Source organism: Papaver somniferum, chromosome 3 (genome assembly GCF_003573695.1).
Source record: "Papaver somniferum cultivar HN1 chromosome 3, ASM357369v1, whole genome shotgun sequence".
Lineage (NCBI taxonomy): Eukaryota > Viridiplantae > Streptophyta > Magnoliopsida > Ranunculales > Papaveraceae > Papaver > Papaver somniferum.
Genome location: NC_039360.1, coordinates 227720368 through 227738073, shown reverse-complemented (window position 1 = coordinate 227738073; position 17706 = coordinate 227720368). Strand labels below are relative to the sequence as shown.

The 17706-nt window shown below is 35.4% G+C and overlaps 1 protein-coding gene across 2 annotated transcripts; it reads left to right on the top strand.

The window, feature by feature from the left end:
* Window positions 1-9613: 9613 nt before the first annotated feature.
* On the top strand, window positions 9614-13322 carry LOC113362210 (respiratory burst oxidase homolog protein C-like). Of its 2 annotated transcripts, none has more exons than XM_026605164.1 (11): window positions 9614-9884; window positions 9986-10148; window positions 10236-10284; window positions 10396-10512; window positions 10817-11254; window positions 11340-11726; window positions 11864-12075; window positions 12214-12316; window positions 12425-12482; window positions 12572-13114; window positions 13213-13322. In XM_026605164.1, exons 1-11 carry the CDS (start codon window positions 9629-9631, stop codon window positions 13320-13322), a joined length of 2436 nt encoding a protein of 811 aa, XP_026460949.1. In that variant the 5' UTR covers window positions 9614-9628. The 2 variants fall into 2 exon arrangements, with proteins under 2 accessions (XP_026460949.1, XP_026460948.1); XM_026605163.1 differs by having other exon boundaries at window positions 12425-12507; window positions 12588-13114.
* Window positions 13323-17706: the final 4384 nt, after the last annotated feature.

The window sequence follows — 17706 nt, the reverse complement described above, 5'->3', positions numbered from 1 at the left end:
TGGAGCAAAGCCTTTGTTGTTGGGACTTTCGTCAACAGAGCCTTCGTTGTTGGAGTCCTCGTCAACAGGGCCTTCGTTGCTGGAGCAAAGCCTTTGTTGTTTGGACCTTCCTCACCTGGGTCTTCGATGAAATTTGGTTATACGATTGAAATTTGGTTATATGATCTTCGTGTAACGCCGTTTGAAATTTGGTTATACGATTGGTTAACAGCTCACGATCTTGCTACGCGGCATCGTCGTCGGTTATAAAGAAGATGGCTCTACATCAATCTTGGGGTGAAGATAGGAGCTGCGTCGCTGTAGTGTGTGACCGAAGTTATATCATCGTTGTGTGAAGTGAAGTCATATCTTCGAGTAAACTATGCTTCGTGTTAACAAGTTATCTTAACAAGTCATCGTTAAAGCTTCGTGTAAACACGAATGCTTCGTGTAAACAAGTCATCGCTGTGTGGAGAGCCTTCGTTCCTTTGTCTTAACAAGTCATTTTGGAAGATAGCCTATTACGGCATATACACAACAGGTTGAACTGCACCGGTTGTAAGCACTTTTTAACCAATTTAATTCTCTGTTTGCAGCGGTTGGAAGTATGCGAGGAAGCATCATCTATCGGCTTATTTTTGGAGCGTGCAACATCACGCAAGGATGGAAAATGTTGGCAAAGTGGTTCATTTAACACCCATCCGTCCTCCCAAAGACGGACATTAAGGATCACAAAAACTGTCCTTAGAATACCAAGAAGAAAAATCTTTCCGTGTTTTTCCTTGGCGATAGTCTTCCACAGCACGTTGAAATTAATATTATGAATAAAGAAGAATACTAATTAACATCATGAAAAAAAAACTCTTCGTAGCAAGACTTCGGCTCTTCATTGTCATCGCACTCCAGCCTTCGGGCATTAGATCTTCGTTTTTGGTGCTGCATCGGTTTTAATGCATCGTATTAAACCAGAAACAATGTACTCTTCGTGTTTTTGATATATTTTCGCGAAGCTTGCCAACTGATAGCACTGGAGACAACGGTTGCTGAATAATAGGAGTATAATATAAGAACTCCGGAGCCAATACTGTTGGGAGTAATGAGTTTCCGGTTTTATCGCGCGTCGACATCAGAGGTGGGTTAACTCATCGTCATCGATATCAAACTTGGCATCTTCATGCCATCGTCGAAATCAGACTTGAGTTATACCGTGGCTTTTAACTGAGCTTGGCTAAACTCTTTTAGCTTTATCGACATCAGACTTGGTATCTTCATGCCATCGTCGACGTCAGACAACCGCTCATTATGGTCGTTGCAAGGCTTTGCATTCCCGTCTGATATATTCATAAGCTATTTTCCCCATGTATGCTCTATACTGGAAGAAGTCTATACCATCAGCCAACAGCAGCTTTACGTTCGTAGCGACAAGATCAGTTGACAGTAACAAGGAGTATCTAGGGCTTTGTCTTTGACATCATCGGCAGAACTACTTTTACTGGTTATTTGATATTGCTCTTTACGTACTCCATGCTAAAGAGAACGAAGCATCAGCGGTATTTGGATTCTGCCCCTGAGTGAGCGGAGAGAGAAAGAGATGTCTTCATCTCATTGGTAAGGAATATCTTCATGAATCTGAAAGAGATATCTTCATATCTCGATCTCTTTATTCATGAAGATATGCTTCTATTATCGGATCTCATTGGTAATGTTCCAAGTATTAATACTTGGAACTTTCGTGTAACTCTGTTGCTTTGATCTTCAGCTTGAACTCTTCGGACTTTTGGCATCGTAGCAAGGCTTTGGCTCATCATCTTCGGGCTTTAGATCATCTTCGGGCTTTAGATCACTAAAGAACCCAAGTATTAATGAGTGCGATTAACCGCATCATGGCAGCAACAACGGTGGTATGTAGTAATGCTACCCCGCGTGGAAAGACTGTGCCATTATTAAGCAGCTGGGTTTACAGAAGCTTGGCATCATCGGAATGAGATCGAAGCTGGATCGGAGAAAACGAAGGTACACCATCGTTCTCCGTCTTTACGATTTGAGGTGGCTATGCGGCTGCATTGCCACTTTTGATTGGTCCAAAAACATCATCGTCGCAGGTTTTCTTTAGCAGAGCTTTGGCATCGGACTCTGCTCATCGCTGCATGGCTTTGTATTGTCGGCATCAGAATTTGACTAGTCCTCTGGGTGAACTTTGTACTTCATCGCTCACTTGGATGAACTTTGTACTTCATCGTCATTGGCATGAGGACCTGATCAGTGGGTTTGCACTTCGGTTGGTGTCATCGTCTTTGTATTTAAGACTACGGGTTCATTTGGAGCATCGGCAACACTTTGTACCACCATCCTTTGCAGCATCGTTGCCTGGGTATGAATTGCATCTTCGGTGTGTAGTCCCTGCACATCAAAAAATGCTTGGGAAACATACTGGTTGTAAGGTAAAGGACTAGAACATGGACTACAATTCAAAACCCAAAGAGAAACTTTGGTCGTCCAAATATGACAGCCGTAAGGATCTCAGGAAAACAAACGACATTGGTTTGTAACCCAACAGAGCTGGCAGAGACAAATCTCAAAGTCGGTCAAAAAACAAGTATAAGAAAATACATTTTGAGAAGGTAGAATAAATTCTTTACTCATAACCTGATTCTAGCGCCAAATTGTGAACACCATTAATTTGGTAGCACAACCAATTGAAACATATGATAAAGTACCGTCTATAACAAGATATAGACTCAAATCATGAACGAAATTAAGATTATGAAATGAAATAGAAATCAACACAAGCATATACGTGGTTCGACAACGGAGTGTCTACATCCACGGGTGAAAAAGAGTTAAGGTGTTTATTAAGATTGTTGGGTTACATTGAAGGAGCTTCGTCCATCTCTCTGTGAGGCATCCATCCCAAGAATCGAAAAGAGAAAAGCAATATAAACAGAACCCTCCTCTTTCTTCTCCGACCCCTCCCCCTTTTTAGACCTAATCGTTTTGGTTTATAAAGGGAAAATATCTTCCGGAGAATTACTCTTCTATCCTTAGCTTAGGATTGAAGCTGTGTTGGGGTTGATATGGTGTGTGCTATTGTATTCTTGTGTCCAGCTGCAGCTTCTAATCATCCTCCATGTGTCCATACAGATTATGGTATCTACAATATCATTTTATTTTTAGTTTTTTGGTTTTTGTCTTGGGATCAACTTCGGTGTTGACGCCATATTTTTGGATCCACTTCGGTTGTTGACACCATATTTTTTATTCTTATTTTCTGATTTTTTTTGAGGATCAACTTTGATTGTTGACACAACCAGTGGCGGCGGACCAACGGTGGTGGTGGTGGTAGCGACGACGGCGATGGTGTTCTAGTGGTTGTCGTGTTCAGGTGGTGGAGTGGTGGCGACGGTTAGTAGGTGGTGTTCGTTGAGCGGTGGTAGTGAACTGTTGTTGTTGGTGGTGGTGGACATGTGATGGTGCTAATAGTGATGGAACGGTGGAGGTCGCAGTCTTGAGTTGGTAAAGAAAGAAGTTTGTTGTATTTTGAAATTATTTTTTTTATATGATAGAGGGTATTAATGTAATTTACTTTTAAATGGATAAGGTTTTAAAATGATAGGATATATTTATTGTTGTATAAGGGTATATTTACTGGGTGTCAAAATTAAGGGTATTTAATTAATATACCCAACAAGAATTAGGGTTAGGAAACTCGCTAGAAAAATAATTCCACCAAAAAACGTGGATTGGGACAACCAAACATATCAAGGAAAACATAATTCCATCAAATTTTCTGGATCATGAAGTCCACCTTTAAAATTTTGGTTTCAAACCCAGCAATAGAAACATTTTCAGCAGGTTTATTAATGCTTTAGGGAACTTAAACTAATTACACTCTTTTCATAGAAAGATTTCTTACATTAAAAAAGAAAAAGAAAAAGTGATAAACAATTCCAAAAAAGTGATAAACTATTCCGAGAAGTGTGTTCGATAGAAGGCCACAGAAAGGTTATTGACTTCCTTGTGAAAATTTAAATTCCTTCCCATGAACCAAATCACATGAACCGCGTTGGAGAACTTGAAGTCCTCCTGATCAGTCTTCATTCGAGTTGTTATAGTTATTTAAATACTCGAAGTGGAGTGAGTAGTGGTGGTGGTTGTTCCTCGACTTTGCGATTTGAATCAATATAAAATCGGACTTGGCAAAGACAATTTATTGTTTCTTTTTTCTCCCGCTGGATACAGGAATAAATGCGTGTCCTTAAATATATGTGGATTCACTGATTCAGAAACAAATAAATACTAGTGTTTAACCAGTGCGTTGCACGGGCTTAAATTTATCATGCCAAATTTGTCGGCCAAGAAACTGAGTTGGAATTGGCATCTTTTTTGTTTTTGTTTCTTTTTTAAATATCTCTATTTATTTTTTCTGCGCAACTCAGCACCTCCCCCTATGTTTAAGTTCATCAAGGTAGTTTTGTCATATATTGTCCTAATTTTTTTTAAAAAAAAGTGTCATCACCACTTCACATCATTCTTCGCACCGGTTATCTTTGGCTCAAAAATGGATTCATTTTATGGACCGAATAAGAAATTGGAAAATTAAATAATAGATTTGAGAGAGCTAAAAACCGAAAATTCCAAGTTAATAATGGCTTTATGGGTTATAAAATATGAGAAATTGATAATTGCAACTTTACACCTTGATCGCAATATCACGTGGACTCTTATATCATGGAAATCAACCATTGTAGTCCGTTTGTTGGTTTCTTGATGTTTCTTGTGTTTGACCGGTAAACCTCCGACTTCTGCAGCATTGGATATCCCTTATAATCAAATTAATGTACTGAATTCTTAGTGGTGAAAATATTAGTATTACACCTATTAATGTACTGAATTCTTAGTGGTGAAGATATTAGTATTACCCAATTAGGGAGTTCATTCTAGACATCATTATCTAAGTTCAGTATAAGTTGCTCCAGTGATCTATATTTCATTAGGCAGATATATAAGAATCCAAGGAATTGAACTGTACTAACTTCATCATTTTGGAAGCATAGAGACAAATAATGTGTTCTCAGTAGTGTGTTCTCGTAGCTTGAATTGGGTTAGTAATTATACATCTTATCAGATATGCTTTTAAAAACAGTCAAGAGTAGATGTACAACCACTGACTCACTTCAGTTAGGAATAGTGTTTATCCCTTCATAGTATGCACTATGCAGGGTCGGATTCCATCTTCTTAAATAAAGTCCTCCATTTATAATTCACAACGGATGCACATGAAAACCAGGAACAGGAACATAAAATCTAAACTACCAAATTACAAAAGTAATATGCAGGATAAGGAACCTGCCGACCCACAAAATTCAAAGTATTGTATTTATCTCAGTGAAATACCTGTTTATGGAGCATAACTCTTCCCAGCAGAGCCAAATAAATCTGCTGGTCATGGCCAATTCATACAGATAAACAAAGATATATTAACATTACTTTGCGCAGATCTTCTGTGTTCTTTTTCGCTTACTCTGGAAAAGTAAGTTGCAGCTAAGTAAAGTGGGTAAGCTACAATGGAAAGAGTTTGAGATATGATGTATAATGTAAATAACTAAAAAATAGACAACTCGTGTTAGTTGTGATTCAGTTTTTCATGAGAACTCTTTTTCATTTAGGTTCAATTTGAACTACCAGCTCAAAAGTAAATACATGAGAGCAAAACAAAGTTAGACCTTGCTGCATTTAAAAGAATATCCATGAATCAAGAGCAGTCAACTTCTAACCCTCAGCTCCGTACCCAAAAAATCACTCATTTATCCAAGTCTGCTGCCTCTATTTGAGCCTTAAATATCCTCATACATACCCAAAAAAACAGTATTGTTACTGTTAAGATCTGCATTTTGTTATGTCATCAACTGTATAGAAGAGAAATAAAAAAATATATCTAAAGAATTTAAATTAAAGAATACAGAAGTTTCATTTTGATTTTTAACCTAAATGACTGGGATTTGGATTTCTTATATGACATATACTTTCATTCTCTTCATCTCAGAGAAAAAGGATCCATCAATAGCTCCGTCGTAAGCAATCTATTGGAGCCATTAGCACAACATCTTTGATCTTTAACGATGCATGATTTTTCCTTACAAAGACACAATTATAGGTTGTAGATTCAGAACATGATGAAACTAATGTCAGATGCTACGCAATTGAGGAAACATATTAGTCATATGCCATGAGAACAATCAAAGCAGGTGTTTTTATTTTTTTCGCATATAAGAGATCTCCAAATGACAAACTCTAATTTCTTGACACATGAATTCAAAGTAAACAACAACAGTAGAAGAAATAATAAAAGGCCAGTAGGCTTCAAATTGTTGTTGAATTACAAAGACTTTCCTTCAATTGGGTTCCAGAGTTATTCCCAACAGAAGCAAATAAGGTTGTTCGTCATGGACAATCTAAATACCGATAGATGCTAGACTTCATGATGCAACAAAATGGGGTTTGATTCAGAGACATGGAAGAGATGTGCAAAGTTGATATCCCAGCTGATCATGAATTTGATTCAGAAGCATCTATGGGAAAATAACATTGAAAATTTGTAGCCATTTCTCACAACCCTTGCAGAGATGTTAGCACGCCCATGACCTTCAGCACGCTGTGAACTCATTAAAAAACTCAAATATTGCCTGAACTTGGGAAAAGCATCTTGCATCCAAGAATACCATACTAACTTGATTCTAAGAATAGATGCAATTTCTAATTTTTTCTTGTAATAAACAACAAAGATTTTGTAACAACACTACGGAGTGTAGGTTGCAACAATGTAGTTACTGCTCGAGTTTGTGCCTAATATGTAATGTTATTAGTATCTTTATCCACGACAATAATCCAAGTCATGATCAAATTAGACAGATAGCAAAAAAAAAATTGAACAATTTTACAATACTCACTAACAATTTTACCAATTGAGAATGTATTCAGTGATGTTAGAAATTTTACAATACTCACTAACAATTTTACCATATCAAATTTTCATCGGAGTGACCCAATTTTACTATTTTCTTAATCTCTAATATCTAAAAATTGCCATTTTTTTTCAACTGAAAAATCTTTTTTATCCCCAAAAATCCAGAATGTATTCAGTGATAACAAATCATATAAGACGGACCAATACTCAAAAATTAAACAACCAACCCGTATAAGAAAAAGCAGATCGAAGAGTAGGAAATAGGTTTAGTTACTTCACTGATTCTCTTTTCCCCGTCAGAAAAAGATGGTGGTGGTAAAAGAAGGCCGAAGAGAAGATAAAAAGTTAGGGTTTTGTATAAAAAGAGGCTTTGTATCTTGAAATTCATTCGGTACTCATTTACCTACCAATTCTATTTTGCTATATAAATCCTTGATTCCTATTGGTAGGGGGCCCAGGAGCTCTAGAATTCAACCTTTTAGCTAACTTTCAACGTAAGGCCAGCAATTTGTACTCAAATTATATATACAACTGAAAAATCTTTTTTATCCCCAAAAATCCAGAATGTATTCAGTGATAACAAATCATATAAGACGGACCCATACCAAAAAATTAAACAATCAACCCGTATAAGAAAAAGCAGATCGAAGAGTAGGAAATAGGTTTAGTTACTTCACTGATTCTCTTTTCCCCGTCAGAAAAAGATGGTGGTGGTAAAAGAAGGCCGAAGAGAAGATAAAAAGTTAGGGTTTTGTATAAAAAGAGGCTTTGTATCTTGAAATTCATTCGGTACTCATTTACCTACCAATTTTATTTTGCTATATAAATCCTTGATTCCTATCGGTAGGGGGCCCAGGAGCTCTAGAATTCAACCTTTTAGCTAACTTTCAACGTAAGGCCAGCAATTTGTACTCAAATTATATATACAACTGAAAAATCTTTTTTATCCCCAAAAATCCAGAATGTATTCAGTGATAACAAATCATATAAGACGGACCCATACAAAAAAATTAAACAATCAACCCGTATAAGAAAAAGCAGATCGAAGAGTAGGAAATAGGTTTAGTTACTTCACTGAGTCTCTTTTCCCCGTCAGAAAAAGATGGTGGTGGTAAAAGAAGGCCGAAGAGAAGATAAAAAGTTAGGGTTTTGTGTAAAAATAGGCTTTGTATCTTGAAATTGATTCGGTACTCATTTACCTAACAATTCTATTTTGCTATATAAATCCTTGATTCATATTGGTAGGGGCCCAGGAGCTCTAGAATTTAACCTTTTAGCTAACTTTCAACATAAGGCTAGCAATTTGTACTCAAACTATATATACAACTGAAAAATCTTTTTTATCCCCAAAAATCCAGAATGTATTCAGTGATAACAAATCATATAAGACGGACCCATACTCAAAAATTAAACAATCAACCCGTATAAGAAAAAGCAGGTCGAAGAGTAAGAAATAGGTTTAGTTACTTCACTGATTCTCTTTTCCCCGTCAGAAAAAGATGGTGGTGGTAAAAGAAGGCTGAAGAGAAGATAAAAAGTTAGGGTTTTGTATAAAAAGAGGCTTTGTATCTTGAAATTCATTCGGTACTCATTTACCTACCAATTCTATTTTGCTATATAAATCCTTGATTCCTATTGGTATGGGGTCAGGAACTCTAGAATTCAACCTTTTAGCTAACTTTCAACGTAAGGATAGCAATTTGTACTCAGATTATATATACAATATATACAATGCGTAGACATAGCATTATCTTTTAAAGTATTCGTCGATAATGTTGGACCGGAAAACTGTAGCACCGGTAAACACGCCACAGCAAACTATTGTTATCTATCGGATATGATTATGCATCAGTCATCACTCGCTAATTTCTTAATGCAATACAATGCAGTGAAGGAAATAATTAGGAAAAGATGTGAATACATGGACTAAACACACAGCACATGTAAAAAGCGAACATAGTCTTTATGCTTTTCTCTTTTTTTTCCTTAGTAAAGTGGACTTCCATATATTAAGCAGAAGTTTCTCTTCAACAACTTATGAAAAAGGTTCCCCATTTTTCTTCTTTTCTTTTTTCCTAAGTCACCTAGACCTACAATATACTTAATCCACCAAACTTTGCTAAAACATCGATTTCTCCATCACCTTCTGTGTTAGCGGGATACAAAATGCAGTCAACGCGTAGTCTTTAGCTACTTCGTTATGTATTTAACCTGGACATCGCAATTACTTGCCAACATATGTTAAACATAATCATTTCGTTGGGCCAACAATCGTTGGTTTATACGAGGTAGTGTAGATCAGCCGTCATACAAGAGAATTCAAATATGAGTATTACAGAAGACCATCAATCCGACAGAGAGAGTGTCAGAAACGAAATAGCTTCATATAGTCCTAACACAGGAGGACCTCTAGTGTCAACAAGAAGTGCAAGCGGATTCATCATGCCTAAAGACACAATGATGAGTTCAGTTCATGGTGGGCAAGCAAGTAGCAGCAGCAACAGATCTTATACTAACAGTGATGATGGAAATGATTTACTTGATGTCACTTTTACCATTTCAGGAGATTCTATAGCTGTTCATAGTGTTAAACCTGTGAATAACGTGACAGATCTTCAAATTCCTGACCAATCAGTACTATTAGCAAGAGCTATAGAGAAAATACCATCAATTGGTTCTTCAATTATGAGAAGTGCTTCTGCAAAAATGAAACAAATTTCCGAACGGCTTATGCATCTTGCTTCATGTTACAAAACTAACGTGCTTGAACATCGTTTAGACCGCGCTAAATCTGCAAGTGTGTTTGCCTTGAAAGGACTCAGGTTCATGAGTAAAACAGAAGGTAGTCCAGCTGGGTGGATGGCTGTTAAGAAAAGGTTTGCTAATTTAACAGCTTTAACAGATGGTCGATTACACCGTTCGCAATTCCATGAATGTATAGGTACGTAATATTCAGATGTACGGTGTGGTGACTCGCAACCACGAGTGTGTGCTAATTTTGTGTTTTGTTTTTCTTGCTGTTTGGGTAAATTTGTATTGCAGGGATGAGAGAAGATTCCAAAAAGTTTGCTCTGGAACTTTTCGATGCCCTCGCTAGGAGAACAGATATTAGAAAAGAATCACTTAATGAGAATGAATTGAGAGCATTCTGGAAAGAACTATCAAATGAAAACTTCGATTCTAGGCTTCAGACTTTCTTTGCCATGTATAGTACTAACTAAACCTAGATCTAGACAGAGTGGTTCATCTTAACTTTCCATATATACTAATAAAGTTACGACTGAAAATGCAGGATTGACAAAGATGCTGACGGAAGGATCAAGCAAGAAGAAATCGAAGAGGTATTTTTTAATACGTACCCATAAATATTCACATTAAATAACCCTTCTTTTTCTTCTTTTTGTTTTCCCAGATTAATCAGTAAAAATAAGAAATGAATATTGGTGATGCAGATGATAACTCTTAGCGCTACCACAAACAAGCTCTTGAAAATTGACAAGGAACAAGCAAAAGAATATGCTCTCTTTATCATGGAATTACTTGATACTGACAACTCAGGTTACATCATGGTATTCTCTTTGTTAAATCTTCAATTATGATTAATTTATTATTTTTTTTTGAACAATATATATTTTAATTTCATATTTTTAATAATTATTAATTCCTAACAGTTAAAATTATAATATTTACTAATAGTAAAATAGAAATACTATTAGTTCGCAGGTATAAAACTCTATAATAGCAAGTCGTTTGGGTGATGATATCAAATGATTCGAGTTCCTGAACTCATCAGCGTCGCATTAATTCTTACTCACCAGTTAACAATTTTGTCTTTGTTAATAATGAAAACCATTTAATTTTGATGACAAACAGGTAGAGGATCTAAAGATCCTACTGTTGCAATCTCCAAGACAGATGGTTGGAGGAGATGTGAGTGAAGACTTAAGCAAAGTTTTAACCGAGATGTTAAACCACAATAAACTTAAACGTGCAAAAAAGAGAAATCCAGTTAGTAGATTGTACCAGAGTAATAAGTACTTCTTCTCAGATAATTGGCGAAGGATTTGGATATTCACTCTTTGGCTTATCATCGTTTTCGGACTTTTTACTTGGAGGTTCATTCAATATAGAAACAAAGCGGTGTATGACATCATGGGTTATTGTGTTTGCACTGCTAAGGGTGCTGGTGAAACTCTGAAGTTCAATATGGCTTTAATCTTACTACCAGTCTGTCGCAACACTATCACCTGGCTCAGAAAGACCAAGTTAGGTGCTGTCATTCCGTTTGACGATAATATAAATCTCCATAAGGTATGGTTCACATTGTTTACGAATTTTAATGAACGTGAATTAGGCATGATATGTTTTTGCACTTAATTACAAAATTGTTAATCAGGTAATCGCGGTTGGAATTACTATGGGGGTTGCATTACACGCAGTGTCTCATTTAGCTTGTGACTTCCCTCGTCTCATTCACGTTTCTAAAGATGAGTATGAACCTATGAAGCCATTCTTTGGGGAAGATAAACCTGAGAACTACTGGTTGCTTCTGAAGGGGATAGAAGCTGTATCAGGAATCGTAATGGTGGTTTTGATGGCAATAGCATATATATTCGCCACACCATGGTTCAGACGCAGCAGAATAACCCTACCGTGGCCTTTCAGTCGGTTAATAGGATTCAATACATTCTGGTACTCTCACCACTTATTTATCATAGTCTACGCTCTTCTCATCGTTCATGGAATCAAGCTCTATCTTACTAAAGAATGGTATAGTAAAACGGTCAGTTCCTTGCTTCAACCCTATAGTTAAAATGCACATTAATCCCAAAATTTAGTAGTAAATATATATAGACGCAAATTGAGTAAAATGTAAATTAGCTAAGGTTGTCTCATTTATATGTGTTGTGATGAGTGCAGACATGGATGTATTTGGCAGTCCCGGTTGCATTGTATTCTTGCGAAAGATTGACTAGAGCCCTAAGATCAAGCATCAATCCAGTTAAAATACGCAAGATTGTCATATATCCTGGAAATGTATTGACACTGCATACATCCCTACCACGAGGATTCAGATACAAGAGTGGGCAATACATGTTTATCAAATGTTCCAATGTTTCTCCCTTTGAATGGTAAAAACATTAACCCAATTTTACTTGCTGTGTATTCAATAGACAATTATACGTGTATTATCAAGTACATGCAGAAAGTTCGATTCGCACTAGTATGAATGTTAATAGAACTCTCACAACCCAAATTTATGGAAACAGGCATCCATTCTCAATTACATCAGCTCCAGCAGAAGACTATTTGAGTGTTCACATACAAACTGTCGGAGACTGGTCAAGAAAGCTCAAAAAAGTTTTGTCTAAGGTTATTCCGTGCTTTAATTCACTATTTTTATACGAAAATATATTTCTATACGGTACATACTTTACAATATGATCCATGGAATTAACTATATGATGGCGATACACACAGGTGTGTCATCCCCCAATAAGAGACCCAAGTGGACTTCGTATGGCAGATTTCATGCATGGTACTGCTGGAGCATACGTCCCACCGTAAGCATCAACTCAAACAATATAAAGAAAATATCAAATTCGAATATATGGCTTAACTAGACAGTTGGAAACTCATGCAGCTTCCCGGTCCCAGAAGTGCAAATAGACGGTCCTTATGGTGCACCAGCACAAGACTACATGAAATACGAGGTAGTGTTGTTGGTTGGATCAGGGATTGGAGCTACACCGATGATAAGCATAATAAAAGATATTGTGAGCAAAACGAAAGCAGAAGATATTGAAGCATCCTATAAAACTATTAGACTGGAAACAACTAAGAAGAATAAAATAAAAACGTTCAAGACCCAGAAAGCTTACTTCTACTGGATAACCAGGGAACAAAACTCTTTCGACTCTTTTAAAGAGGTGATGAATGAAGTGGTCGAGATAGACGCTCAGAATGTCATTGAAATTCATAATCATTGCACTAGTGTATATGAAAGAGGTGATGCGAGGTCTGCTGTGATTGCTATGTTACAGTCGCTTAACCACGCCGTGACTGGTGTTGACGTAGTTGCTGGTACACATGTTAAGTCTCATTTTGGCAGGCCTAATTGGTCAGAAGTTTATAAGACGATTGCAGTCAAGCACCGAGGTTCACGAGTTGGTAAGGATTGATCACAATTTTTTTACATATACTCACAAACCTAGATATTATTACTAGATTCTTGCTGATCATTTGTTTATGCTTTAAAAAATTAACAGGAGTTTTCTACTGCGGAGTTCCAGCACCAGTAGATGAATTACGTCAGCTAGCATCAGATTTTACTCGCGAGGGAACTACCAAGTTTGATTTCCACAAAGAGGACTTCTAAGAAATTTAAGGAAAATATATAACTTGGTAGATAAGAAGAGTTGTAAGATTGATTGGTAGGTTCCTCGAATTATGATTTTCCCTATCATGTAATGAAATGGCTATACAAACAGCGCATCTCAGCCCTCAGTTCGTCGGATGCTAGTTTTTATTTGTCAGGGACTCACTATATAGCGTCTTGATATCGTCAGCAATTTTTACAGCTTCTATACCTTTGGCACATAGCCCAACACAACATAATCCATTCTCCCCCTTCCAATCTTTAGACCTTGTTTGGTAAAATTTATGATTATAAATAATCATAAGTTGATAAATGATTTTGATATAATCATTTTCAAAATAAATTTTTACAAACATTTTTTTTCAAATAATTGATTATCTTAGGATGATGATCTCGAAAAGGAGAAGAAAGAACAATGATCTACTATATTTTTCTAGTCTTATGTTGTTTTTTTGTCTCTCTCTTGATAGTTTAGAGAAAATAAGAAGATAAAATTCAATTTGAGTTTCTTGGAAAAAATAATTGATTATAATAAATTTTCAAAACAACTTTTTCCTGTTTATGGAAATAATGGATTTTTTCAATTATGATTAAAATAAGCAATTATTATAATGGTTACCAAACGCATATAGAATCCATTATAATCTGCATAATGGATTATGGGCTGATAATCCATTAAAATTATGGGTTGATAATTCATTAGCAGCACTCGATTTTGAGTTTTCATTTTCGTTTAGAATGTATTCGGCATCCTACAATAATTACTCAATGTCAACGCATCCATTATTTCTTTTAGCATATTGAATTCATAACCAAAGCAAGTAAGCAACTACTCTACGTAAAATTAGCGTACCTTCAGCCACTTGCTTGCCGATCTCCTAAAGCCTGTTGCAAAAACTATAACATTGAACGGATATGATTCTCCATTAGAAAATTCGACGCAGTCTCGTCCAATAGTTTGTAGTGATGGCAGAACCTGTAATTGAAAATCATTCAACCTGATAATTAGAAAAAAAAAGTAGAGAATTTTTTTTTATGTCAAGACATGCGTATGGGCTGTAACATGTCGACTTGAGTTTGAACCGGGGGTTAAATAGGTAAAAACTACCATTTAGTCGTACAAATAATATAATAAAGTTTGTTTGGTCATGTTGACCTAGTTAACGGTCTATTTAGTCCTCACATTATTGTTTGGTCCTAGAGTGGACAATACGTATGCACGATGACGTCATGGATGATGTAGTTGGGTTTTGGTAATGGCGTAACTACCCTTTAATTTGGGACCATATATATACTCAATTATTAAGGGAGAAGAGAATCATTTTCAGATTTGTTCACTCTCTCCTCTGATTCCAGATTTAGTTTCTCGTTTTTTTTTTTCTTCTTCTTTTTTCTTATGAAGAGGATGAAAACGACGACGATGATGATGAAGGCGATGATGATGTGACGATGATGAAAATAATCCTTCTTCTTCCATTTTTTCTAGGTTTTTGACGATGAAAACGATGAAAATGATGATGAAAGATGAAGATGTTTTGTACTCTTCTTCTCTGCTGCTTTTGCTGGAAATGAATATGACAAAGACAATAAAGAATGAACTCTGTTTTAAATCTTGATTTATAGGTGTTCATTTGATAATGAACTCTGTTTCTTATGGATTTTTTTTTGTGTGTACATGTTAAACAATGAACTTTGTTTCAGATCTTGAATTATTAGGTGTTAATTTTAAAGTATGAACTTTGTTCTAGGGTTGAATTAGTTTGTTTCGATTGGTGTTCATTTTGAAAAATGAACGCTGATTTTTGTTCATAATAATGAATTTTAGGTGTTCATTTGAAAGAATGAACTTTGATTTTTGTTCATAATAATGAATGTTGATTGGCTGTTCATTTGCATGAATGAACTCTGATTTTTTTCATAATAATGAACTTTGATTGGGTGTTCAGTTGAAAGAATGAACTTTTTTTTTTTTAAGAATTCATTTAGTGGTTTTAATTAGGTGTTCACTAGGAAGAATGAACTCCTTTTTTTGTTCATAATAATGAATTTTTTTGTTGTGTGTTCATCTTTAAGAATGAATTAGAATCTATAAAAAACATTGCCAAACACCTGATAGTTCATCAAACAGAATGAACTCCTATAAGAAAATAAGTAGGAAGTTCAGAGTTCATCAGAGAGCATGAACTCAAATAATTATGGAAATAGAAAAATTACGGAAATACGTGATGTACGAAGGATATTTTTGTCCATTTTATATTTTCAAATAATTATTGACCAAACAGGAAACGCCTTTTCCCGCTAGACCAAATAGTCATGGGACTACCTAAAAAAGGACCAAACGATAATTTTCTCATTAAATATGTGTATGGAAAACTAGTTCGCAAACCCGAAACCGGGACTGAGTTAAGGAAAGAGACTGTCTAAAAATCGTCTTTGACTCGTGCATTAACTTCTAAACTTCCTCCGTTTTCAGCTTTTTTTTGTGCAAATCATTAGTAGTTCGGGTGTTTTTTGTTTAAATCTATCAATAATGGGTATTAATTCGTGTGATTGAGTGCAATAACATGAAATTTGAATAAAAAAAATGAGGGTCTTGGTAGGGTTCCATCAGTTGTAGATCTTGCACTAAATCATGAATCTTGTCCATCAGTTAACTTGATACGTGATCAAGATGATAATAGATATATGAAGCATGGAAGTTTTCTATAATTTGTACACTTGATTTTTTTTCGAATTAAATTTATAGATGCGGTTGTTATATTAAGAAATCAATGGAAATTAGCGTTCGACTTGGTAATGGTTTTTCACAATTAAATTGGATAATGATGAGGATAAAAACTATATTAGATCCGGTGAGTCGGAAGTTCTTGATCAAATTTTGAGAATAAAAAATTGGGTCTAAGTTTTGCAGGAAATTGAAGGACCTCTTCAACAATGAATTTGGTTTATTTTCCAGGTTTAAATTTGGAATATTGGGATGAGAAAACTCTCTTTATCATTGGTAAAGCTATTGGAAACCCTATCAAGTTTTATAAAGCTATTCCAAGATATGCGAGTAGGCAGTAGGCCAGAGTATTAATTGTTATTGATATTGCAAAGAATATTCCTCAAAATATGTATCAGAACTAATTATGGAGGTGTTTTACTAGGTATCATCCTTACCTAAGGGTAAAATTGTTGGTCATTTGCCAGTTGAATGCAAAATTGGAAAAAAAGAAAAGAATAAGGAAACTGAAACTGGTCAAGAAAATGGTAGTCATCAGAAGGTACAAGAATGTGCTAGTGTACCAAAAAAGGTTATGGAAAAGTTTGATATATGTCAAACTCTTGTTACTCAAATACACATAACAAAGATTTGAGCCATAATTGTGCCAGTGGTTCTCAAATTTCTTGAGGAATGTATAGTCCATTGCAATACATGAATGAAGTACAAATTGAAAAAAATGACATTAGACAAAAAAAAAAAAAAAAAAAAAACACTTGAAGTTGAACCTTTAGAGCCTGGAAAATTTCTTCAAATTACAGAAGACAATGCAATTGAGAAGAGTGCGGTAAAATTTATTGATGGTGCTAATGGTTATGTTTCAATTGAGAGAGTTCCAGTTACATCTCGGTGTAGAGTTGTTCAAAGGCCACTTTCTCTAAAGGAAACTACATCTACAAGTATTAATGAAGCATCAAAAGGTGTAATCGAATCAAAGGTAACTTCAACTCAAAATACGATCAAGTATAATTTTAGGAAATATCAAGGAAAATGAGGTACAAAAAAAAAATCAAATTCGAATAGTGAAAGTCTTATTTTGGAATTTAAGGGGCTTTAGGAGAGCTATGGCTCACGATAAGTTGTAGTCTTTAGTTTAATAAATTTTGTCCTTCTTTAGTTTGAGTAGTTGAACCTATAGTAAAATTTAGTTTTCTCTTTTGCAATAAATTGAATTTACCAGAAATGGAGTATGGTAATTCATAACTCAGTTTCAAATAAAAAGGAAAATATATTGGATTTTTTTTGGAATAAATATTTACTTTCTCCAACAGTTATTTCAACGTCAAGCCATATTATAATAGTAAGTCTAGGTAGTACACTTATCTCTTGTGTTCATTCAGATGTTGGAAATATTCAAAGATGCTTCTTATGGTATGCGATGGAGTTAATCAGTAAATTGAAGCAACCATGATTAGTTATTTGTGATTGAATGCCATAACCTCTTCAGAAGAGAAACTTGATGGTTCAAGGGATAATAGAATGGGAATGATGGACTTTAGTATATGTTTAGACAATTGTGAATTATTACATGTTTAAAAGAAAAAGTTACAATATCCTTCCCCAAATTTCTAACATGGTAGTAGAACAATTTTGTATTACAATATTCCTGATCAAATTGCC